The 27,988-nt window shown below is 39.7% G+C and overlaps 1 protein-coding gene across 1 annotated transcript in view; it reads right to left on the reverse strand.

Moving 5' to 3' along the window:
* PTPRQ (protein tyrosine phosphatase receptor type Q) overlaps window positions 1-27,988 on the reverse strand; it is a 239,119-nt gene that overhangs the window by 65,159 nt on the left and 145,972 nt on the right. The window contains exons 29-31 of the mRNA XM_063447145.1: window positions 24,227-24,348; window positions 6,905-7,088; window positions 5,270-5,514 (exon numbers count right to left, since the gene is read on the reverse strand). Of these exons, the coding sequence (XP_063303215.1) occupies window positions 5,270-5,514; window positions 6,905-7,088; window positions 24,227-24,348 (551 nt within the window). The remainder of the gene's footprint in view (window positions 1-5,269; window positions 5,515-6,904; window positions 7,089-24,226; window positions 24,349-27,988) is intronic.

The following is a 27,988-nucleotide window of genomic DNA, read 5'->3' on the forward strand; positions in this document are numbered from 1 at the left end:
GTGAAAGATAGGGAATCTCACCTGTTGGGTATCTGTTGCGTCCGCGGGCTCTGTATCCTCTTCCCCTATCCGCCCTTTGGGTGTAGGAGCCCCTTGATTGATAGTTGGGGAAGAATGGTGAAGTGGGGGTTCTCTGGCGTTGATTTGTGGACCAGAAGCGGCTGACTGTACGACCCCTTGTACGGCCAGCCCTGCCAAAAACCCGTGAGGGTTGATGATGGAATACCCTTTTCATGGATGACTGCGCCTTGTTTAGTGTGGCGTATAAGTTTACATGTTTATGTAATTCTTTAATGTAGGGTTCTCCAAACAACAAGCCTTTGGCCTTGGGACCCAATTCTTTTGTTCCCAAGTCAGCTAACTTGGCATCCATACGCAGCAGCACTGCTTTTCTACGCTCGGTACAGAGAGATGTATTTGCATTGCCCAGCAGGCAAATTGAGCGTAGTGCCCATTCTCTTATCACGGATGGGTCTAAAGGATCTTCATTAGAAAGGGCTTCATCAGCCAGTAGAAGAATTTTGGCCAGGGGTCCCAGGATATCTAGCATTTTGTCTTGCGTGAGGCGCAAGCTGCGCTCAATGCCCTTTTTAGGGTCACGGCCGGATCTGGCCATATATGTGTAGAGCAGCGTGTCAAACTCTGGGGTGACAGCGACCTTGTCCGGTAGAGAAGGTCTAGGACATTCGGCTCTTAGGCGCTTGCGGACTTCCCGATCTAGGGGTCTCCTGATCCAAAAATGTATATACTTGGAGAGATGGTCTGGGAGTGACCATTCAGATGATCGAGGGTATCTGATCTGTCTTGGGTCGAAAAGAGGTTGACCAAACGAATCCAGAAAGGATTCAGCGTCCCCAGAAGGATTGGAACTGGGTACCATATCTTCAGTTGTGAGATCTCCCATAGCAGTTTGAAGGAGAGGTGCTCCTTTAAACGATGTCTCGGGCCAGTCTTCCTCATCTTCAGAGGAGTGGTCAGCTTGCCATTCATCTAGGATGGCTAAGGGGTGTAGGTCGAAAGAATCTTCCTCCTCTTCCGATAGAGTGGGCTGGACTGAGTGCTTCTCTTTAGTGTCTGACTGTTTGGGGCGTTTCGCCGGTTCTTTCCCCTTGCGTTTGAGAGGTTCTGGCCCATTCCCTTTCCAATATCTCTTATTGGGTTTGGAAGGGTTTATTTTTGTGGAATCGGACTCCACCGCTTCTTCGTCAGAAAGCGGGGGTTCAGATATTTGTGGATCCTTTGGCTCAATGGGCAGCACCCGAGCCAGGGCCTTTTCTAGTGAAACGGCTACAGCCGCATTAATAATTGCTTGCAGGTTTTGATCTTGATTTGAAGCCTCCATAGCAACAGTGTTGAGACCTATGGGGCAGAATAGGCCAGCATTAGAATGTATCTTAAGGCCGTCACCATATATCACAATATGTTATAAATCCACAGTGCAAGCTGAAACTGGGGGTCACCCAGCATAAATAACCTCTGGGAATAATTATACAGACCCGTATAGAGGTATGGAGGCACAGACAAAGCGGGCCAATCATGGGCTGTATAAGTAAACAGCAATCATAAATCTTGTGTAGGGATTTTTCCCTATACCCATCCACAGTATAAGTATGGGTTGTATTTAGTCAAAGGTATAGACAGGGAATTTACCCTATATGTATTCCAAGGTATTCAGTAATATAAACAAGGATTGTTTTATTCAATGAGAATATAGGTTAATGTAGTATAAACAAATTTCCACCAGGGGGTGATAGTCTGAAATAGATTGTGGTTGTTCTAATGGTATTTTAAAATCCCTCCTATGGTGAGTAGAGGGAAGTAGAGAACACTTAAACCTGTAATTTTAAGTTATATATAGTACTGAGCAGGTATACTTGAATGTTTGCATTTAATCATATAGGTAAGTTAAATATGAAAACGCCGCGAAATGCGGCAAAAAATGGCCGCCGCACGGCCGGAGAGATTGCAGATCGCGGAACCAAGAAAATGGCCGCCGCGATCTCGCGCATGCGCACAAGCGAACGAGGAGGCCGCTTGGATCTCGCGGATGAGTGCGAGATCCAAGATGGCCGCCGTGCGCACTGAGAGCTGATGGAGGCGTTCTCCACAGCCCAAAAGCCCGGGAAAAACGGGGCACAGAATGCCGCTCGCAAACCGGACTAAAAGAGGTAGCAAACAGATATTAGAAAACGGAAAAAAACAGTTATAAAGAATCGGAATACAAAAGATAGAATTTAGATGTAGTGAAAAACATAAAAATCTCAATAGTGTTTTAGGAAAGTATAGGCAAAGGATAAATAAGGTGGATAAATAAAAGCCCAAGGATAAGAAATATTAGAACAAATATAACAGTATATAATAATAGTGAATGATGTAAAACAGATGACAGAAAATTAATAAGTGAACCACAGAAAAACCCACAGAAAGTAGGAGACAGTGGCACTCTGACCTGTACTGGTGTGAAGCAGCAAAGAAAGAGGAAGTGACGTCACAGGGAGGGACTTTTATGCCATGTTATCTTTTTTCTGATTGGTTACCCTGTTACTAAGTAAAAAAGTGCTGCTGTGAAGCTTAAGTAAAGAAAGTCTTAAGCAAATACGAAGCCTCCTGTCATGTTATAAAATTGATACAACAGTGTTTCCCAGACACTAAATCAGAGTAAATATAGATAGAGAGTGTGTATCAAAAACCACATAGGGAGTGATAATCCCAAAAACAAGTGTAATGGTGATAGATAAACATAAAATACAACCTGAACATAGGCAGCTGGCAGAATGTTATCTACAAAATATAAATACAAAACATAACATAGTGTATACTGTGTAATATAAATGTATGCTGAATAAAAATGGACTGCCACTCACATTTGGCAGAGCCGTACCAGGCTCTGTATAATAGGCTCAAGGGTGCCAATTCAGGCTGACGAAACTCCAAGAAATGACTGGAAAGGTTCCGTAGTAAAAAACGTATATTTATTTAAAGGTAAAAATATAAAACAAACTCCTGGTTATAAGGGAGTGGAACCCAAATCCAAATAATATAAAAAGGGGGGGCATCCACTTACCCAAGCAGTATTAACCTTTGGAGTAGTATAAAACAAATATATAAAATACAAACAAATGTAGGAATAGCAGCAAACGCGTTTCGGCTTGGTAGCCTTCTTCCAGCGAGCACTGGAAGAAGGCTACCAAGCCGAAACGCGTTTGCTGCTATTCCTACATTGAGCACTGGAAGAAGGCTACCAAGCCGAAACGCGTTTGCTGCTATTCCTACATTTGTTTGTATGTATGTCTGTCTGTGCATGAGAATGTGTGTCAGTGAGTGAGTGTATGTATGTCAGTGAGTGTCTGCCTGTGTGTGTGTGTGTCTGTGAGTGAGTATGTGTGTGTCTGTGAGTGAGTGTATGTATGTCAGTGAGTGTCTGTCTGTCTATGTGTGTGTGTATGTGAGTATGTGTGTGTCAGTGAGTGAGTGTATGTATGTCAGTGAGTGTCTGTGTGTGTGTGTTAAATTGTGTGAGTTTGTGTGTCAGTGAGTGTTTGACTGTCAGTGAGTGTGTGTCTGTCAGTGAGTAAATGTATGTATGTATGTCTGCGTGTCTGTCAGTGAGTGAGTATGTGTGTCAGTGAGTGAGTGTACATCTGCCAGTGAGTGTCAATGAGTATGTATCTGACAGCGAGTGTGGGTGTGTCTGTCAGTGAGTGTGTGTCTGTCAGTGACTGTGTCTTTCAGCGACTGTGTGTCTGTCAGTGACTGTGTGTGTGTCTGTCAGTGTGTGTCAATCAGTGAGTAAGGGTGTCTGTCAGTATGTGTATGTGTCTGTAAGTAAGTGTGTCAGTCAGTGTGTATGTGTGCGCTAATCTGTCAGTGTGTGTGCTCGTCTGTGCTAGTCTTATTATAAATTAAACTCACCAAATGCATGGAATACATCATTTATCACAGCGATAAAGTATGTATTCAATGTACAATGTATGCATTAGGCAGTATATGTTTATGGATGTAAGTATTAGGCATGTATTAGGCAGTATGTGTGTTTATTGATGTATGTATTAGGCAGTATGTGTGTTTATGGATGTATGTATTAGGCAGTATGCGCGTATGGATGTAGGTTTTAGGCAGTGTGTGTATATGCATGTACGCATTAAGCATTATTTGTGTATAAGGCAGACCTAACTGAAAACCATATGGCAACATTTAGGGCAAAATAGCTGATACAAAATAATTCTCCCAATTTGGCTACAGTCACAGTTCAGCTGTTTTTGTTTAAACTTTGCAATTTGGTTTTCATCTCACTGCAATTCAGAGTTTAGTGAATAAACTTCTGTGAGATTGTATTTGCTTTCATGAGGGGACGGCAAAATGGATCTTTGCCTATGGCGGCAGAAATCCTTGCACCTGCCCTGCTGTTGACTGTAATTTGGTAATGAAAGGACTCTCAAAGCACCATGGCCACTGTATTATGGTACAAGGAGGATATTAGTGAAGATCCTCCAGTTTTTATTAAAAAACATATTATAACGAGAAAGATTATCAACATTAACCTTTCCAGCTCTGATCAATTTGACATAGGCTCTCTGTGTGAAAAATGTTAAGTGAGATTTAGAGTTAGCTCGTTTATCACAACCAAATACTTCCGTACCCCAGCACTCACCATCTCCAATATTTTGTTTGGATAACAAGGAAACAAAATACCTAATTATGCTGTTCCCATCAGAAGGGATAATTTTAAGCAGTGGCTTCACCTGTAGCCTCCAAGTACCATAACCACTACAATAAACTGTTCTGGTCAAGGTGAGTGGTCTTTTTTCTCTACAGATTGGCTTATCCATCTATCTATCTATCTATCTATCTATCATTTCAGGAAAACATGTTTTATTCTAAATGCTTATATAAACCACTTATCAACGTCTAACATCTAGTTTAAAAAAACTGTAATGTAAACTGGATAATATCTATCTGTCTCTATCTATCTATCTATCTATCTTTCTATCTATCTTTCAATCTATCTATATCTATCTCTATATATATATCTATCTGTCTGTCTGTCTGTCTGTCTATCTATCTTGTAATTGAGAATACAGACTTGTTCTACATTTAATGCTTCAGCCTAAACTCTGCTGTTCCCCTGTTAAGAGTGTAATAATCCTGTATGTTTTTTCTTTTCCTTTATTTTTTGTTTGTTGTGTATTTTCTGATAGTAAAATTGACAAGTTAACAACAAAATCCAGTCTGAAAAAATAATCAGAAGCAACAATCCTTAAATCCTTACACTTATGTTATACGTGTATCCACCTTTAAGTCCCTCAATGAGTGCGGTGATGGAGTTATTGTTCCTCCTAATAATACTTAGATTGTAGATGTGTGACACTGTAGGATCATCTTCCTTATAAACCATGGCTTGGAAGACTTGAATCTTCCCATTGGCTTCCTCCGGAGGAATAAAAGTCATCTGAACCTTTGTAACCTCATCTGGAATCTTCTGAAAAGTTATGTTTTTTGGTGGTTCGTTGGGCACTAAAAGTGGAAACAAGCATCGAAACTGATCATAGTATAATGTATAAGTTTTGCTAAATATTTTATTTCCATGCACCTAAACAGTTGAAATTATACAGTAAGATTTTGCACCTCATTTACTAAGCATGTGGAAATGTAGTAACAATTAGGCCATCAGACTTGGTTGTGTTAAGAGATTAAAGAGAATTTGTAACCTAAACAATGTTTAACAGCTTCTGGTACATCCACACGAAAGCAAGGCATACAATGTGCTAATAGATTTGTCAGTAAAAGTAAGAGAAAAAAAAAGGTGGTCGTTGTTTGTAATTTGAATACATGGCGCTATATGCAAATGAGCATCTATTGTTTGTCTCCATTTTCATTCAGGGCTGTTTGGCATTCTAAAATGGTGTCAGACCCTTCTTTCCTCTTGTTCTATACACATCCATGTCATTCACATTTATGCTGTAAAACATTTAGCCAATTGGCCCACTTTTATACTTTGAGGGTTTTTGTGTAGTAAGAAAGCCTGTAGAAAAACTATAGTATATTCTAATTTCAAATAAATTCCAAGGGAATACGGAAAACAAACACCATTTAGTTTGAATAAATGGTTTACGATAGATATATTTCATAATACAAAAGGAAACAAGCCCCATTTTTCCACAGCAAAAAGTATAATGCTAGTGTCTTTCAAACTTACTAAAAAGACACGTTGGCCTAATATTAGAGAAGTCACAAAAAGGGGGGTAGGAAGGAGATGAAAAAAAAACACATAGTATTAAAACTTAAATGTTAATAAACATTTATGAAATAACAAAGTTTGTACAAAATACTGTTTGGGCTCCTTTTAGCCCAAATGTGTCATGTGATATATACATACATTAAAATATTTTTTTACTATTCAAACCTCAGTCAAAGTTTGCAAGAATTATTAGTAAAAAAAAAAAATTGTATTTAGAAGACATTGTATGCCACTGCAAATATGTCATGCTGCATTAAGTATAATTGACATAATAAATGACATAATAATGTAACTTAATAGATATTGCTGAAAATAATTTGGCATCTCTGCACCTTTTTAATTTCTCCTCCCTTTTTCACTTTATTATGTCCTCAGTTATACACGTTTGTAAAACAGACATGGTCACTCTATTTTTTTTTTCTTTTCTAATGATGTCCGGAAAATAAAGAGACAGTCCAGCTTTTCAATTAAATAGTTGATATACAGGAAACTGGGGTGGAGTTAGCTCATCACATGACAATAGTATGAAGTGCAATAATCATCACATAGACTTGTATAACAGCATGCTGGAGGGGTAAATTCAGCTTTGTTATCAAATACTCATTTGTGAGTTGCACAGTATATAACTAATGAAGTAATATGGGTGTCATAAGCAAAAAGACATACCTGCTTCTAGAGTTGTGACAGTCACTGCACTGCTCGACTGCCCCTCAGTAAATGCTGATTGGACATCTCCAGTGAAGGCCGTAATGATCACAGAATATTTGGTGAACGGTTTCAAATCAGAGACCAAAAGGTTTTGACTTTCATTGCTCCATTTTATAAACACATGGTTATAATCCTCACCAACCTACAAAAAGTAAGATTTATTTACAAAATTAGAATTTACAAACTTAAATACAACTATGAGCCTTGGCAATTTTGGCAATTTTGGGGATATAATATGATTAACTTCCTTGTACATCCTGTTGGGAACTGCCTGGTTCATTTTTCCCTGTATAAAGTTTACTAAAGTTTACTAATGGATTGTTCTTTGAAGTTGGTTCTAGCTCAGGGATAGGCAACCTTCGGCACTCCAGAATGTGTGGACTACATCCCCCAGCTAGTATTATTTAGTTCCCTACAGAACCATTACCGACAGAAACAGTTCTAATAATGGAATAGTTTTTACAATGCATTCATTTGTCATTCGATAAACTTTTGAGAGTACTGAAGTTAAATGAATCATTAGAAAAGAAGCATTGAAAAAAAAAGCAGAGTGTTTCCATGCAAGAAAAAAACATAAAAACATTATGGTAGAGTGCTTCAATAAAGAAATAATGAATTAATTATTGATGTACACACATTTTTGTAACTTGACATAACACCCCAAAAACAAACTATGCCCTCTACATTAAATCAATCATCATGAAAAACAAAATCATCTTGATGTATTATAATTTTTTTAACATGTTTTTTTCTTAAGCTGGACCCATAGAGAAACTTACACTTGCACTGCAAAGTTTATGACTTAAATTGTGAATATTATCAACAATCAAATTATCTGACCCCCGATCAATCAGGTTTTCGTCCAAATCACTCAATTTCGACTGCCCTCTTAAAAGTTTGCAATGACATCCAAATTGGCATGGAACAAGGAAACTTAACTGGAGCTATTTTCCTTGATTTTGCCAAGGCCTTTGACACAGTAGACCATGGCATTCTTTTGCAAAAACGTAAAAACTCAGGCATTGGTGATCATCCATATATTCTAAACTCCCTACTGGGATTGTCTCTAAAACAAGTCGTTGAGGAGCCAACTCGTAAAGAGGCCATACTAGATTTAGTGTTAACAAATGGAGATTTGGTATCCGATATTACTGTAGGTGAAAGTTTAGGATCCAGTGATCATCAATCAGTGTGGTTTAATATAAGAACAGTGACTGAGTCATACCACACAAAAACAAAAGTTTAAGACTTTAGAAAAACTTTTTTAAAATTAGAATATGTGTAAAGGAGTCATTATCAGACTGGAGCAATTTAAATGGAGTCCAAGAGAAATGGGATTATTTAAAAGTTGCACTACTGAAGGCAACAGAACATTGCATTAGGCTTGTTAGTAAAAGCAAAAAATTCAAGAAACCACTGTGGTACTCTGCAGATGTGGCCAAAATAGTAAAAAACAAAAAGTTAGCATTTAGTAATTATAAAAAAACAACCAGAGTGAGGAAGAAAGAATGATCTTTAAGATTAGGCAGAAAGAGGCTAAGAAAGTGCTTCCAAATCACACACAGAAGAGAAAATAGCACAGTCAGTAAAAAAGGGGGACAAAACTTTTTTTAGATACATAAATGAGAAAAGAAAAGTAAAACAAGGATTAGTTAGATTAAAAACAAAAGAAGGAAGGTATGTAGAAGAGGATAAATGTCTAGCTGACTGCCTCAATGAATATTTTTGTTCAGTATTTACAGATGAAAATAAAGGAGAGGGACCTCAGTTAAGAAAAAGGATAAATTAGTTATTTATTACATGTGAATTTACAGAGGAAGAGGTTCTATTTCAACTGTCAAAAGTAAAGACAAATAAGTCAATGGGACATGATGGAATACACCCAAAGCTATTAAAAGAGCTTAGTGGTGTACTAGCAAAACCATTAACAGATTTATTTAACCAATCATTGATAACAGGAGTAGTCACAGAAGATTGGAAGTTGGCGAATGTTGTGCCCATTCACAAGAAAGGTAATATGGAGGAGTCGGGCAACTATAGGCCAGTAAGCCTTACTTCAGTAGTGGGGAAAGTGATGGAAACCATGTTAAAGGATAGGATTGTTGAACATCTAAAAACACATGGATTTCAAGATCAGAGACAACATGGGTTTACTTCAGAGAGATCATGCCAAACTAATCTTATTGATTTTTTTGATTGGGTAACTAAAATTATAGATCAGGGTGGTGCAGTAGACATTGCTTACCTAGATTTCAGTAAGGCTTTTGACACTGTTGCACATAGAAGACTTATCAATAAACTGCAATCTTTAAGTTTGGATTCCAATATTGTTGAATGGGTGAGGCAGTGGCTGAGTGACAGGCAACAGAGGGTTGTAGTCAATGGAGTATATTCAAAACTTGGGCTTGTCACCAGTGGGGTACCTCAGGGATCTGTACTTGGACCCATTCTCTTTAATATTTTTATTAGTGATAGTGCAGAAGGTCTTGATGGTAAGGTATGTCTTTTTGCTGATGATACTAAGATATGTAACAGGGTTGATGTTTTAGGAGGGATAAGCCAAATAGCTAATGATTTAGGTAAACTAGAAAAATGGTCACAGTTGTGGCAACTGACATTTAATGTGGATAAGTGCAAGATAATGCCTCTTGGACGTAAAAACCCAAGGGCAGAGTACAGAATATTTGATAGAGTCCTAACCTCAACATCTGAGGAAAGGGATTTAGGGGTGATTATTTCTGATGACTTAAAGGTAGGCAGACAATGTAATAGAGCAGCAGGAAATGCTAGCAGAATGCTTGGTTGTATAGGGAGAGGTATTAGCAGTAGAAAGAGGGAAATGCTCATGCCATTGTACAGAACACTGGTGAGACCTCACTTGGAGTATTGTACGCAGTACTGGAGACCGTATCTTCAGAAGGATATTGATACCTTAGAGAGAGTTCAGAGAAGGTCTACTAAACTGGTTCATGGATTGCAGGATAAAACTTACCAGGAAAGGTTCTTAAGATGTGTTGCTTGGAGGAAAGACGAGACAGGGGGGATATGATAGAAACATTTAAATACATAAAGGGAATCAACACAGTAAAGGAGTAGACTATATTTAAAAGAATAAAAACTACCACAACAAGAGGACATAGTCTTAAATTAGAGGGACAAAGTTTTAAAAATAATATCAGGAAGTATTACTTTACTGAGAGGGTAGTGGATGCATGGAACAGCCTTCTAGCTGAAGTGGTAGAGGTTAACACAGTAAAGGAGTTTAAGCATGTGTGGGATAGGCATAAGGCTATCCTAACTATAAGATAAGGCCAGAGACTAATGAAAGTATTTAGAAAATTGGGCAGACTAGATGGGCGAATGGTTCTTATCTGCCGTCACATTCTATGTTTCTATGTTTCTATGTCCGCTAACCTGGTTTTGATCATGTGTTTCAGACCGATTGCAATATGTGGTTATTTCTGATAGGGCTTCTCTCCCTCTTCCAGTCACGTGTGGTGTTCCCCAAGGCTCCATACTCGGCCCCCTGCTATTCAAATTATTTATAAATTATCTGCCCAACGTCTGCAAATCCTCAACTATACACATGTATGCAGATGACACTGTAATCTACCCCAGTAAACCCAATCTACCGCAGCTTGAGGCTGTTCTCCAAAACCAATTCACAGAGGTTGAAAGGTGGATAGCGGTTAACAAACTCTTCCTAAACACTGACAAAACAGTTACAATGCTCTTTGGAACTGTACCTAAATTATGTAAACTACAAAATCAACAACTATGTATCAGAACAAATTGAAACAGCAGTCTGTTCTTTGAAATATCTAGATATGTTGCTAGACCACATTCTATCCTTTCACATTGAAAAAAATCTCTTCAAAACTCTATCCAAAACTAGGTGCCCTGTACAAAAACAAATCCTGCCTAAGCCCTACAGTAAGGAAACATATAGTTCAACAAATGCTAATGTCGAGGCATTGATTATGGGGATGTTGTGTGTGCACCTGCATCGCAAACCCACCTTAATAAACTTAATATGTTATATAATTAGTTCTGACGCTTTGTACTAGAATTAAATTACTTTACCCATCCTCGTGACATGCTAAAAGAGCTGAACTGGCTGTCGCTGGAATCCCAATGCACTCTTCATCTTTCCAGCCTTTTGCATAAGAGCTTTTCTGGGAAGCTCCCACCCTACCTGAGTAGAATGCTTTCCCCAGCTGTTCCCACCTCCTATAACCTCCAATCCAGTACTAGCACGATACTTAGCATACCGCAATACAAAAATAAAGTGCCTCGATCTTCCTTTTCCTACAGAGCACTGAATAATTATTATGGAATAACCTCAGGGACACAGTTACATCTTCATTCAATCTAACATCTTTTAAGAGATCTATGGCAATATACCTCAGCACAGAATGCACCTGCCATGGTTGAATATATTTATTACCTGTTATGTATTAAATATATTAACTTTGTTTGTAGATTGTATTTTTTGTAACATTGTATCCTATTGTAACAATGCAATGTTTGTGTGCCCAGGATATACTTGGAAACTAGATAAATCTCAATGTATCCATCCTGGTAAAATATTTTATCAATAAAAAAGTAATTGCAGAAGTGTGCTCATGGGTACACAAATGGAAACTTTATGAAGGCGACAATTGTTCTGTGGTAAAGTGCTAAATAAGTTAACATGAAAACTAATATAATGTGTATTATCATTTCGCACTTTGTACCTAAAATAGCACCTTGATAAAACTCCCCCAAATATCTTCCAATAGACTTTTGCATTCATTAAAGATATAATGAAGACCACTTACTCATATGATTAAAATTTGCCCTTTGTGCATAAACTGAGGGGAAACCATTAATAGCTGAAAGATCTCAGAAATGATATTTTTGTGCATTTTTAAACTTTATATCTAAACTGCACAAAAAAATGGATCCTAAATATACCTGCAGTGTACTTGCAAATGCAACATATATCTAAAGATCTCTAGTAAAGGGGTGCCTTTGCATGGCATGCAAGGCTGCATGACCCAAATGGACCATATGTGTGTGGGCTGTTCACATACCACAAACAATCCACTCACATATTTCACACATCAGGTAGCCCACATACACAGATGCAAATACCACAAACAGTTCAGATGTACACACATAATACCACACATAGGCTCCTACACATAAATACTGTATACATTGCATTTACATGCATAACACAACAAACAGCCAACACACAACAGCACAAACAACCAACACAAACAACTTCCACCACACACAGACACACAATGTCATAAACAGCTCACATTCATACACAAAACCCTCCAAACATATTCAAACAATGCATACTTAACACTACACACAGTTTATATACACTCACATAACACCACTCACATCACACACATATACATAACACACACAATACATATAGCCCACACGCATATACAACCTCAAAAAGTATCCACTGCAACCATACAGAACACAAGCAGAATTTCTCAACTTGCATTAACATTATTTAAAAGAAAAAGGGTCCAGCACTCTAAGAGACTTCAACGTTTTATTTTGGAACCGTGCTATCAAAAGCATGGTTTGCCTACTGCTGGCTCTAGTAGTCCCTTATGGGATTGTATCATTATAATCATGAACATCCTATTTATTAACTTTCAATTTCTTCTGTAAAATATTCTGTAGAGGTTAGTATAGAGTGTAAATAGTATGTCACATTAAATAATTCATTAGCGCTCAATCCAACAAGAAAAAAAAAGGGAAACTATTCGCACTGGTCAAATCTTGTATAAGATGAGTAACATTTGAGCTAGTGGGAGACGTGTCAAAACATGAAAAGATAAATCGTGAACAGCCCTTTGAACACATCTCTCTTGGTACCCCATAGGACATCACTTTTACAATATTGTTTCAATGTGCATTTTTATAAGCAGATTAGGTAGCTGTACAGTAGTTTTCCTTTGGGTAAAGTGTGTATTAAATGCAGCTGCTATGGTATTAGGTTTGTGGAAGTTTTATTTTTTTTCCCACTGACAGATGTGCTGAGAACTGGTTTATTCGTACTTACAGAGTCAGAGTTTACTACGGTTTCTGATGTAATAAACAGGCGGTCTCTACTTTACTGCAGTATAACAGATCAGTATTTTCTTATTGCATAGTTTTTAAATATAGCAAGCAAGCACTCAATAGTGATTGTATTTTTGCATTTTTCTGTTCTTGACTTGTGCACAAATTCTAGACCAAGCAATTTATCTTCTAAAATGCACGATCCACTTCTTCAATGAATGTTTATTTCAAACATAAAATATTCATCCTGATTTATAGCTTCCTGTAAAAAAACACTAAATAATCCCCTAAAATGTATGACATGATTATTTAGTTGTTGGTAATCACAGGATGCCTATGGAACATTGGTTATGTTCCCACACACAAAGTAATAGTTTGTTCTTAATGTATGCAATATACACATAAAGCATGACTGCTAGTTCAAACTACATCTGAGTGTGCATATCAATGTAAAGAGAAAGGAAGATAATTAGTTATGTAGTGCAATGAAAATGGCTGTTTAGCTATTGTGATCACTGATTGAGATTTAGACATTGGAAATGTGTCTAGATTTGTTCAGTTCACCTTGAATAAATCGTAGGATGATTCCAAAGTCATAAACCCTCCACATCCTGAGCATTTATAATCACTGGGGTTAGTAACAAAATATAGCCTACTGAAAGTGGCACTGGCAACTCCAGAAAAATGAGTGTTATAAAAAGATAGAATCTTTATGAAACACTCATATTGAACGTGTTGGAATGTCATGGAACATTTATTCTCATGTCATCCTTAAAAGCTAAGCATTTGTTAGGATCTGTGACGCGTATGTGTCATCATTTGTCAATACAATATAAGACTTTGGAAAAAGATGACAAAATACAAGACAGAAGAGATAGAGACATGAATATAGTGTATAATACAATCTATCACATGCAGTGATAAAGACAGATATATGAAACTAAAGAATGAGAACATTGAGAAAAATACTCTATGCAGGCCCACAAGCGGTGTAATCATTTTCACTTGATGGCTTCAGCTCGGATCATGTTCTAGGAAAAATTCTTCTTTGCAATTTATTTCTGCTATTGCTTATCTATGCGTGCAGGTTTGCAACAGAATATCCACACAAAAAAAACCTCTACAGTATTAATATTATGTTCCTTTAACTGAAATAAGATAATATATGTATATCGTTTTATAAAGTGGATTAAATTGCAAGACTCTAGTGGGGTAATTTAGAAGTCTTCAGTTAAAGAACTATAGGTATTATAAATACTACAGCAAGTTGCAGTGGTTATGATGCCAAGTAGTCAAGCTGTTTTTGAAATGACGGACACTTAATATGGTCCTCCGTGTGCTTCCAATCAGGCCTCCATTTCTGATACAATTTCCAATAGTATACTTATACTTTTACTTCTGCATTAGTGATATCAACCCCATCCATGTTTGGACAGAATGTAGTCTTCAAATCATGGGTAGGTAACCATACTTGTGGCCTTGTGTACTGGTCCCATTTAGCATTTCTACACAGATATGTTGTTTCATTTATAACTACAAAATTTATATTCTGAGCATTTCTAACATGTAGAGAAGGTTTACTCCGTAAAGTCGTAGCTAACTTAACTGAGAGGCATATAGTCAATATTTAGAAGGTTTTTAAAATATTTTTATTTTCTTGGCACATTTGCAAAAACCTATATTGTAATCTAAACACACTAGCTATATCCAGAAATCTATGGCTGTAGCCTTTTGTGAGTGAGGTTAATCCTGGTCTTGAGAAATAGCAAAAGACTAACTCCTCCTAATACAGCCGGAAAACAATGTCCCAAATGAGTTGAAATTTTGCTGTTTCAGATCTCGTGTCACATTCATGAATCATCACAGTTATTATTTGTGCTAATCCCATTACTATCATCTTTCCAAAATATAACACGTACACTCAATGAAGACAAACATTAGGCCAATTACTCATGTTTTTAAATGATTCTGACAAGCCCTTGTGCACAATTTCAATCATATATTGGCCTTTTGCTGCTCTAACATGTGGTTTTGGAAGGGTCAATTGGCAAAGCTTAAACATTGATGGTTAATAAGTTGGGTTTTTTTGTCATCATATGTCTGGCCCAAAACATTGTGCTGCTGCCACTTTCAGAAGTCTTTGCACATTTTTCAAAGGCCCATGAAGTTGACATATCCAGCTAGGGTGTGTTGGCCATGAGTTGCAGTAGAAGGTAAGTTTGAATACATGAAGATGTCCATCATGGTTTCTGCCATCTCCTTCCTGCAGACCTTATTTGGATCCTAACTCTTCATTTGCCAGGAGTAAAAGCAGTGCTGTACTCTTGTGCATTTACAAGGGCACAACACTGAGCTCTATGGAGGATCCTGCAAGGTCACTTGTGACAGCTGCTGGAGTTTCACAAAAGTTGACAGTAGAGTTCTGCCTTTTATCAACTTCTGTCAACCTCAGACCTACTCAGGTCCTACTTTGTCTTATGATGTCTTTTGAAAGATTTATTAGTGTACTACCTAGATCTACTGGCTCGAACTTATTTCCTTTTTTTCTATCTTTTGAAAGACATTGACATATCAATGGAATTCTATGAAAATCAATTAAATGTTCAATTAAATTCCAACACAGTCAGCAAGAGTATTTAATAAAAAATATATAGTTATGACATATTGTAAGACAAATCCACATAAAAGACCCCATTCCCATTATTACATAAATCATACTTTCCCTCTTCCCACACATATGCAACATTCCTACCAGTGATTGCCCCACATCACTCTGTGCATCTCATCCACTTCCCACCATGCATCTCCCCTAAGTCTCTCCTGTGTATTTCCCTCCCTCTCCTATGTCCCATTGTACATCTTCTCCTAATCCCCTTGTGCATTTCCCCTACAGTTCTTTGAATATACCCATGTGAACCTGTGTATCTATCCTACATTCCACCTGTGCCTATACCCCACATTCCTTTGTGCATTTACCCACATTTCCACCATGCATCACCCTGCATTCCCTTGTGCATCTCTTCCTTATTCCCCAACATCCATGTGTCCATATTTCACCTGTGCATATCCTCCATATAGATTCCTGTGCATTTCCCCACATCCCCCTGTGCATATCTCCACATTCCCCGTGCATCTCCCCCACATTTTGAGGCATGCATTTTACAAACATTTTGTCCTGTGCATCTCTCCTACATTTGAGGGGTGTGTTTTATACACATTTTGCCCTGTGCAACTTCCCCTCTTTTCTCCTTGTTTATTTCCCCACATTCAACCTGTGCATCTAACCCACATTTCACTTGTACATGTCCCTCACATTTCCCCTGTGCAATCGACACATATCCAAGTACCACTTATGCATATATGTCTCCTGTACATATCTCCCACATTCCTCTTTGCGCATCTCCCCTACATTCCCACCCTGTGCACTTTCCCCACATTAATTGAGTTCCAGAATACACAGAAAAGCACCACCAATCCCCCCAACAAGAAAGGACTAATGAATAATAGATAACATCACAACATACTGCTTATGCCAATCAAGAATAAAAAAGGAAATAGGAGGCGGAGCCTGCACGCTGAAGCGACTGGACGCATGCTGAGGGAGCTCCGGGCCCCAAACGACGAAAAACGAGCAAAATCGAGCAAAATACCCCGCAATCCTCAATCTTGTATACCAGCAACTACCCCAACACTCAATGGGGAGAAAGGGGAAGAAATCAGTGCCACACAGACCCACCCCGGGCCTCACGATAGGGGAGATGTGGATGCAGGCGCGCGGTAACACTGAAGCCAACATGGCGGCCCAACACGGCGGGTGCTCGGATTTCTCCGAGGACCTATCTGATGCAGACGAAGAAGTTTACCAACGGCCCCAGACCCACCACGGAAGGCACAACGCTGTGGTAAAGAGGCCGAAGCTGAACTGCTCACTGTGGCGGTCATGAAGGAACTCATGGCGGACCTGAAACATAGCTTTCACGAGGAAGTCGGAGCGCTCCGAGCGGATCTGCAGGGCCTGACAGGCCGCATCTCCCAACTGGAGGGTACTACACTGGCCCAAGCCCAAGACATCACCGCCTTGCAACACACTGTACAGGGCCTGGAACAACATAACCGGCAACTTGAGAATCGCCTCACGGCGCTCGAAGACGCCAGGAGGGCACCCAACATAAAAGTCAGGGGTGTCAGCGAGGACATTGCTGAGGCCAAGTTGCCAAAATTAATAGAATGCATGCTACACTCTATAGTGCCACAGGGAAAGCGCACAACGATTGCCCCGGAAGGGATATTCAGGATCCCCAAACCACCAAATGCGCCCAATAACACCACAAGAGACATCATCCTAAAACTCAACAACAGCAGCCAAAAGGCGACGATTCTATCAGCCTTCCGAACCAAAACTCCTTTCCGATTTGAAAACATGGATATTTCGCTCTTTCCGGATCTGTCTAATGGCACCCTAGCTTGGCGCAGATCGCTAAAGCCACTCACCTTGATCCTCCGTGAACACAAAGTGGATTACAGATGGCGGCCTTCGAGGACACTCACAGTCACGAAGGGTGCGGATTCACATAGAATTCAGGACATCCAAGCCGCCCCGGCCTTCTTTCAACTTCTGCACCTACCCTGCGAACAACTGACCCTGATGGGGCCTATCAACGCAAATGACCACAGCCTTCACAACCGCACCCATACATGGGACCCGGACCGGAGTGTCCCATTTATCCCCCAAAGCTCCACGCCGGAGGCATACGCAGCGATCACCACTTAAGGACTTTGGGACTGTCACAACCTATTGCTGGCTGAGCTCGCTACCTGCCATTCCACACTTGGAAGGGGCGAAATAAGGCATTCCGCCACCTATCATTGACTGCTGGGGCTCAACTAACTCCAAACCTTGAAATTGACAAGTTATGCTCAAAGTCGAGTATTCATTTTAGATGTTATGCTAATCTACTTTTTTTTTTCTCCCGTACCTTGACTAGCATAAACCTTATCCTCCTGTTTTAGGTATTACTGTTTAGCGTAATCAGACTACACAAGACTATATACACTTTATGGGGCAGTTGTACTCATACCCCTAGATAGCAGCGATGAATGGCACTTAATGCTTAGGACCCGGGGGGGCGCGGACAGCCTGCTACTTAAACTACTCTGTGAGTGAGAGACCCAACTCTCCTTACAGGCCGGTCCCGCAGGTCGGCAACATGGGTTACCATTACACATAGCTCACTCCACTGTAAAGCGGGCCTTACAGCTCATTGCCCTGTTGCACGTTATGTGCTGTACATTCTCCCGAATTGCCACAGACATTCTTCCCTCCACAGGGAGCACCCTAAACTCCACGAATCGACCAGGGCTATTTAGCGAGAGGACCCGTTAGTCCATATCCTCTAGGTCCCATGCACAGACCTGCCACCCAACACGCTGACCGAATACTCATAACTAATGGCGCTGAAAGTGCTGCCGAAGGCTCCCCCTTACATACCCCTATGGTATGACGCCCATGGGCCTTTAATATTAGCGCTCTAAGCTAGGATCTCACATCAACACATATAGGGACTGACAAGTGGGCTACTGCACGAAGCAGCTGCTAGTGACTAGCCCTACACGTGTAATCCAGGGAGTTAGAACCAAGACTGATAGACGGCACTTGAGGCGGCCATCCCTTTACTCTTAACGCCATCTCTAGGCATCTTATGTTATTTGTTGGCAATGTTTTACCTAGTGTTCTTGTTTTTTCTTTTTGTTTTTATCTCATGCACACAAAATGTACCTTGGTTAACTAGGCGGTTAATGGTAGCACCTTACCAGGTCAATATGCTGATCTGTACCAAGAATTTGTCTGCCTTACCCTGTAACTGATGTGTTGATTACACCATTGAAACCACTATCTAACCAAAACGATGCAAAGGCTATAACTAGCCACGACTTGTACATAACCCCACGTTCCACCTGCACTAGCGTTAGCTCAAGCCTTGTACGGCCCACCCGAGATTTGCAGACACGCACTTAGCGCAACACAGAAGACACACTGTGACACTTCCCTGCTTGTTAAATTCTCGGCCTATTTAAACCGCATCGTGACACCACCTAACCGCCTCTCAGTAGCTTAGCCTGAGTGGCTATGAATGATGGCATACCATGAGACGAGCCACACATAGCAGGGCAGCGCACAGTTGCGAAGTAAGCAACACATCTTTACTCAGACTAGGTAGGCGAACGAAGACAAACACCTATTTTGTAATCACAGCCGTGGTCTCCCTATTCATGTTTTACTGGCTTTCATGTTTTATTCTTACTGATGTTCACCATAACTATAAAAATGTGCTCATGTAATTTGAACCCCCATGTAAGAAATGTCAATGATGTAAGCGAGTGGATTGCCTTTGGGGTACCATGAGCTTTTCTGTTGAACCTATATGCACGAAAAAATAAAGAATTAAAAAAAAAAAAAAGGAAATAAACCCCACAAAAAAGGAAAAACAACAACACAGGGGTGTAAAAATGCCACCACCCCCCCTCAAAGTACTTCCTGTTTCCAATGGGCTCATTGAATTCTGGGAAATGTAGTCCAAAAGCAACATGAAGGCAAACATTTGTGGTTTCACCCATTTGTGTTCATACTCTGGGCAGACTGGTCCTACCCACACTGACACTGTCCCATTGAGAGCAGTGCTCCTCTTTTGTTGAGTGCCTGCTCTCGGTGAGACAACACACTTTATTTCTTCACTCATTTGTCACTTAATATTTAAAAACAGAATAAAACTAATTTGTAATGTTATCAGCATTGCTGATTGTCTCAAACAGATATGTTCGAATAGTCATTGCCCTTTCCCCTCACATCTTAAATGAGATCTTCCTGACTGATGTGTTAGCATTGCATAGCCTCTTTCTCTCGCATTTCATCTGTCTGCCGTTTCATGTTCCAAAGTTTGATCTTTTATTTGCTTTCAATTAGAATGCTCTCTTATTTCAATACTCACACAAGCCTCATAACCTACTGTGTATACAAAATGATAAGATAAAATATTAGATCAGATGACTGACAATCGCAACACTGGGGATTCATCCACAAGATCAACACTCACTGCAGTAATTAAATTATCCAGAAAAGATCACTCACAAGGACCAATTTAAGAACGAAAATATATTGAAATATTAGGGGTTTATTTTCCTTTTAGATTGCATATTTCAGTGGTGGGTATCCTTTTGCATAGTCTATCAAAAAGTCAGTATCTGCTTAGTCTGTAATGCAGAAATATCCAAATGTCAAATCTCCAGCTGCTAGGAAACCAAACATTACCTTGAGCCAGCCACTTGGCAAAGGTTTATGGGAGATGTAGTCATCTAGCAGCTGGAGGAAAAGTATTTTACTTTAACATCTATAAAGTAATACTTTTAATAAGGTTGGATATGTTTTACCAATGTGACATCTTCAACCTATTCATCCTTATTAAAATATCATAATGATAAATCAATTTATCTTCTGTGACTTTTTAACAAACTAAAATGTATATTAATAATATCTCATCTATCCTACCTGCAAACCAGGCTGAGCCAAATTGACATGTAGGTAGCGGCCAATTTTAATACAAGCGACTGCACTGCAAAAACTCTCATTAACACCAATTAGATAGATCACTAATTGGGTAGAATGTGTTAACTCCACAGACAGACACATTATACCTCAATAATTAAAACATTAAAGTTTAGGTAATAAAATGTACTATGTGTCATTTCTATATACATATTAAGTAGTAAATCAACATATAAAGTTTCATATTTTAACCCTAAGCTCACTGTGTGTGTTTCCATTGGGCAATTATAATCGATTTATGTAGATTCGCCTGCAAAAATCAAGTTAAAGGGACATTCTAAGCACCAAAATAACTTAATGAGGCAGTTTTGGTGAATAGATCATGTTCCTCCAGTTTCACTGCTTAATTCTATGTAATTTAGGATTTAAACCATTTTGTATATGCAAAAACAGAGACACAGTGCCATGATCTATACACCAAAACTGCATCCGTAAGGTTAAGTTCTTTCTGGGGTTAGAGTTTCCCATGCATTTATTTTGCAAATTTGCCTTATACTGGATTCATTCTGATGAATTTGTTAGAAATGTAATGTTTGAAAAATATGCAAATCCTATGATCACTTTCATCTAATTGTTGAAAATGCATGAAACAGAGGTGTATGTTAATTATTTTCCCTTTATGGGCAAATGGTATATTGGAAGCTAAATTGTCCCACTTTTTTGTTTGGTGTGTTTGAAATCTGTAATTTAATATTATATCATGTACACTGGAAATAGTTGTAACCCCTTCTCTTTTTTTCTATACCCCTGTTTTCCTTTTCTTATTTTCTAAAGAAAACAAATACAAGTTAAAACATATGCAAATCCTAAGTATTATTTTTATTTATTGATAGTACTGGCATGCGGAAAATACTATTTTTTTTTTCTTTTAGATTCTTTATTTATGTTGTGCAGATAGGTACAGTTTAGCATCAAACGTCACAACAGCGTGCATATATGGTTATAGGATTGACAGTGGCATGAGAAGTTGCACATTTTTTATAATTATGTGTTTAAGCTTTACGTAACATGTGATGTACCAAGAGAATGTTAATAATGCATATAACTGAAGAATGTATTACAAGAGAATTATATGATTTAAGCAGGCAAGGCACATGAGAGATATAACATTAGCGATATATATATATAAGTAGTGAAAATACGATTAGTAAGTTAGCAAGCAAGCAGGGGTGTCATTATGCCGTCAATTTTAGGTTAGGTGTCTGAGTGCATGCCTAGAGTGTGTGATACAAGGATATTTCGTTATGCTGTGTTATAAGGCTTAATATCAAAACATGCTGTGTCTAAGCAGTAAGCATAATGCAATTTATCACCCTGGCTGAACTAGAGTTCATGATCTGCCACAAGCTCCTGGGGTCATCGGCCCGGCGGGCCCGGGGACTCGCGTGGTGGGTTGTACTCAGGGTCACCCAATGCCCAATCTGCAGTGTCGGTGTGGTCTGGCTCGAGTGTCCATCAGTGCCGTGTGTCGGGCGAAGTAAATCCTTGCCTGTTTCTGCGCCTCTCGTTGGTGTCCCTTGTGCTGCAGCCCTGTCGGGGTAGGCCTGCCACATCTGTGCCTCTGGAGGTTGTTGTCTGCCGGGAGAGGTAGTTGGATGTCGCTCTTTATGGCTTGTTGCCTTTTATTCCCTCTTCGGGGTCGCCGCACTGCATGATGTGCGTGTAGGGTCGGCTCCGCTGTAAGTGAGCTGTGCTCGGCGGCAAAGTAAATGGTTGCTGGCGGGGGTGCTAGCTGTGCGGCCTCCCATTCCTCCATAACTTCTGCCATAATCAGTCCGGCTAGGACTCCGTCGCTGTTCGCCGTCGGCATGGCTCGTGCGTTAGGCAGGTATGAAATCGCCTGTTGGGCTGCGGTATGGGTTGGGTAGGCCACGGTCCTGGGCTCTTGGCTATACACCTCACTGGTTGCTGAAATCTCAGTGAGAGGGCTGTTTTTTCACCTGCTCCAGCGCACATGGCTACTGCCATGTTGTGTGCTGCGTCCGGGCACTCGGGCGGGATGGTAGTGTCTCTGGGATTTGGATGCAGAGCTTCTGGGTGAGGACCGGGATCACCCCCGCCAGTCCATAGGGGGGGAACGGGGCCGTATCCCCCTGGGTCCAGGCCCCCGGCCGTGCACCGTTAGGCAGGATAGTGGGGAAGCGGCCGTCCGCCCCTCTCCCCGCCGTAGTAGGCCCCAACCGGGTCGTCACAGGCTTCCCCCCCAGGGGACAGAAGCTCGAGGAGCCAGCCTCGCCCTGGATCCGGTGTCCCCACAACACTGAGGCCCTTTGCTGTCGGTCAGTATTTAGGTCGATTTTCTTAGTTTCCATGCTTATTAGTTTGTGTACAGCAGGAGCTAGTCAAGCTTGCGACCGCTCAGCTCGGCGGTCCGGCCCCGCCCCCGGAAAATACTAATTTATAACAGACAATAGATGGTACCAAACAAGATGTCTTCATATGGTTAAAATAACTAAATTTCAACTGGATTTGTCATAATCAAATATAAAAATTTGCTAAACCAGTTGAAATTTTGTTGTATTAACAAAATGTAGTTAATCGACACCAAATTCAGACTCTAGTGAAAAGAAACTGATAACGATGTATGTTGAAGCTCAATGAAACTTGAAAAGAAGTACACTATAGAAACTATAACCATACAATTAACATAAACTTAAAAAAGTTATGGTACCTGGCATCCATGGGAGCCATTCCCCGTATCCCTGTCAAACTGTTATCTTACCATTTCACAGGGATTCTAGGTTCCTTGGTGCTCACAGCCTGGCCCAGAGTGACTATATGACGAATACAGAGAATATTTTCAGGATGTGGAAGATGGCACTACTGACTCTGGTCACCATAACCAATTCAATGAATTGAAGCAGATATTGTGCCTACAGTGTCCCTATAAATTGTTGGATATTCATGTATTCCCACGGCCTATTACCGCAAATCGTAATAGCATGAAGTATAAGAAAAAATCTGTTACCTTGTTATATTTTACATAAGTATGAAGGGTGACACTGCTCCCTCATACACCAGAGCAGCATGAAAATGGCCACTGTGGGTGCTAAGGTCATTGCAATATGGGATTTGATTGGGGGCTGCACTCCCTCAGACCTATATTAGTTATTAGTATATTGTAAATGATATAGTTCTTCTGGATTACATTGTGTACTTCCAACTATCTGTCTGCAACTGTTGTAGATTACACTTAGCAATGCTATCTCTGGGACTGCCTCTGGTATGTGCTAGATCTTTAAGGATGATGACAAGTCAGTTTGAGTAAGTGGTAACCTATCCTGGAGTCAGACATAATCACACAACCATAGTGGTCCAGGCACTCCTTGGTTCAAGACAGGCACTTTATTGAGAACCACAACAGCAATGTATCGACCCTAAAAGGTCTTTGTCAAGTTGGGGTCGAAACGTTGCTGTTGTGGTTCTCAATAAAGTGCCTGTCTTGAACCAAGGAGTGCCTGGACCCCTATTATTTTACTAATGTTTGGAAATCTGGTGTTTGATAACGGCTCAGCAAGCACCCTGGCTCAGATTTGTGGGAGTGAGTGCGGTTCCACATATACTATTCATAATCATAAAACCAAGCACATCACAAATGTCCTTACCGATGTGACATTAATTATGAATGAAGTTGGTCCAGTGATGATCGAAGGTGCTCTCCAGCTGATGTTAATGCTCTCGTGGGATATGGCTGTTACGGTAACATTTTCTGGAGGTCCGTCTACAGCTGGAGAAGATGTCAAATTGAATTTTAATTTATTTTGTGATGCATTTGTTAATATCATATTTGCTTTATGAGATGATAGAAGATGAAAAAGAAATGATGAACAAAACACTACAATGCCCACTAAAGAATGTACATTATAATGATTAATAGCTCAGACAATTAAAAGCGTTAATGTTAATGACATGGATGGTTAAAGGGAGATTAGTCATTTGATAGAGCTTAGTAGAATTATATAGGGTTTGCTAGTATCAGATCTCACCCACCCTTTCCTTCTTATTCAAAGATACTCATTAGCACTTAGCTTTATATTACAGATTATCCTGTATACTGTATTTGAATCATGGCCCACATGCCTGACAACATTTACTGTTCTATAATCTCGTTTGTATCAAGTTTGTATTCTCTACCTTATTTTGTGTACCATTTTCTTTTCAATATTACATCTTTAACTGCTTCACTACTAGAATAATGTGCAGTTGTATCCCATGGTATACACCCATACCATACTGTGAAATAGTTTCAAGTACAATGTGCATCAGTGACTCTCACAATCCACTTGCATGATCAATATCAGAGTTTCTATGGTCATAACGCATGGAAAATAAGCATGATCTGGGTCATGATCTATGGTTACTGACACAAATTAGTTTTATGTCAGTTATTGTCTAATGAAAAATACATACAATGAAATACAAAAATGAGATTTCATAGCTGCTTAATTTTTGACAAACAAAATTTATTCTTAGGATGAGTTCTTCTGAAATCTGTTAAATTGTAATTAGAGATGTCCCGAACAGTTCGCCGGGAACTGTTTGCTGGCGAACATAGCTTGCTCGCGGTCGCCGCGGCGGGCGAACATATGCAATGTTCGGTCCGCCCCCTATTCGTCATGGAGGTGGGAGGGTCGGGCAGGGAGGATCTGCTGCTGATTGGCTGGAATGTGTCTGCTGACTGTGAGGTACAGGGTCAAAGTTTACTCAATGATGACGAATACAGGTACAGGGTCAAAGTTTACTCAATGATGATGAATAGGGGGCAGACCGAACATCGCATATGTTCGCCCGCCGTGGCAACCGCGAACAAGCTATGTTCGCCGGCGAACAGTTCCCGGCGAACTGTTCGGGACATCTCTACTTGTAATTCAATGTAAACCAGTCGCCTGAAAGCTATTTCTGCACCGTACTACAGAAACACTTATATATGGTACAGTGTTCTTTCAGATGATACTGTTAACTCCACGCAGACCTGTCACTTACATTTTTCATCCACAAAGGTTCTCATGATGAATTCACAAAGAATGCACATAAACATGGCCACAAGGGATTTGCTACTTATGCAAATCTCATGTGGTTATAATTATATGCTATGGTGGAACAAAACATGCATTTGTCTTACTAAACTTAATTAAGCAATGAGCTTAGTCCCTCTGCAGAACAAATTCATGAAAAATATTAAATTAATATATTTATAATTATTTTTATTTAATTATGTTTCATAAGCTCATCAAAATCTACCTACAATGTCTGCTTATACTAATTTAATATCTCATTCAATTAACTTCAGTGCCCACCACATTGAGAACCTTGTCATCTTGCCATCAGTGATAATGAATATGAATTTTAAATATAGTTGTAAATGCAATCAGACAGACTTTGAAGGAAGCTATTTGGTATGCAAGAGCATGTGACATGCCTACAATTTTAAAATAATACCAAGGTTATTTACAAAAATGAGTAGAGTAGCCAAACTAGGGGCTGACAATTGTGGCCATTTTTATTTAAAATTTAATTTGAATTCAGCTTGCATTCTCACTTAATAAATAATTCTGCTATTCTTTCTCAGTTTGTATAGACTACTAGCATTCAATAAAAGAGGGTCTAAATTATTTAACTTTGAAAATTAATGTTGTACAAGAAGCAAATTACGTGCCTCCCAACATTGTGTAATATGAATGTGGGATGGATGTTGAGTGGGTCAGTCAAGGAATGCTATGCTTATTAGGGCTGACACAGTAGGTAGCAGATCATGCTTGAAAAAGGTGCAGGTTCTTTGCTTGTCAACTACCTCACAGCAGCTCGTGTGTAGAGTACTGTTGAAGTGCTCTTGTATAGATTAATCCCTTAAGGATCAAACTTCTGGAATAAAAGGGAATCAGGACATGTCAAACATGTGTCCTTAAGGGGTTAAATGCTCTGAGTTCAGTTTTCATGTGAGTGCACTTAATTATGTCACCAACATATAGAAATATATACAGCTCATGTTTGAGTGTGTTAAATGTTGCTTTAAAAAACAAAATTGTATACACCCTACCCTTTGTAAATCAATAATACAAGAAAATGTGCTCAAAGGTCCGTGTATTTTTAAAGATACTGGATGGGGATCCTTACATTGTGTATAACTGACCTGACTTTGCGATATAAAGGGAAATTTCCTTTCTTTCAGACTCAATGGTTGACCTCTGTTTTGTCTGTGTATTTTTCTGCTAATGAACAGGTGGACAGTAACTTCTTGAATTTCATGTGTTGAAAGCAGGAAAAATGCTAAGAGATCTGAGTGACTTTGACAAAGGAAGGCTAGTGGTGGCTAAATGAACTGGGTCAGAGCATCTCCAAAACAGCAAGTATTGTAGGGTATTGCTGGTATGCAGTGATTAGTACCTACCAAAAGTGGTGCAAGAAAGGGCAACCAGTGAATTGGCATGAGGGTCATGCTGAAAAACGTAATGATGGCCATGATAGAAAGGTAGCAGAACACTCAGTGCAGTCAGTTTGCTGCGTGTTGGACTGTCAGACTAGTCAAAGTGCCTATGATAATCCCTATCCACCACCAAAGCGCCTTCGGGGTATATGAGCAGAACTGCACCATGGAACAATAGAAGAAGACTGCCTGGTCTGATTAATCACATTTTCTTTACGATACAATGGATGACTGGGTGCATATGCACACGGGTGCATATACAAGTGATTTACCTAGAGAAGAGATGACAGCAGGATGCAATTTGGGAAGAAAGAAGGCATGTGGAGGCCGTGTTATGCTCTGTGTAATGTTCTGCTGGCAAACCTTGGGTCCTGGCATTCATGTGGATGATACTTTGACCACCTAGTTAGAGATTGTTGGAGACCACATACATTCCTTCATGGTAATGGTGTTCCCCGATGGCAGTGGCCTCTTTAAGCAGGACAATGCATCTTGTCACACTGGACAAATCATTTAGGAATGGTTTGAGGAACATAAGAAAGAGTTCAAGTTGTTGCCTTGGCCTCCAAATCCCCTAGTCTCAATCTTATTAAACATCTGTGGTATGTGCTGGAACAACAAATCTGATCCATGGAGGCCTCACCTTGCAACTTGCAGGACTTAAAGGATCTGCCACTAATGTCTTGGTGCCAGAGGACATGTTTGGAGACTTGTGGAGTCAATGCCTCAATGAATCAGAGCTGTTATGGCAGCACAAGGGGGAACTACACAAAATAAGGCAGGTGGTTTTAATCTTGTGGGTCGTCAGTGTATATATATGTATAATCTGAGTAATAGGACTAAAACTTTGATGAATATATATATTTAAAAGAAGGAGAGCACTCAAATGAAATAAAAAAATGGTAAAGCTGTATTTACTTAACACAGCATAGCACAAGGTTGC

Source organism: Pelobates fuscus, chromosome 3 (assembly GCF_036172605.1).
Source record: "Pelobates fuscus isolate aPelFus1 chromosome 3, aPelFus1.pri, whole genome shotgun sequence".
Lineage (NCBI taxonomy): Eukaryota > Metazoa > Chordata > Amphibia > Anura > Pelobatidae > Pelobates > Pelobates fuscus.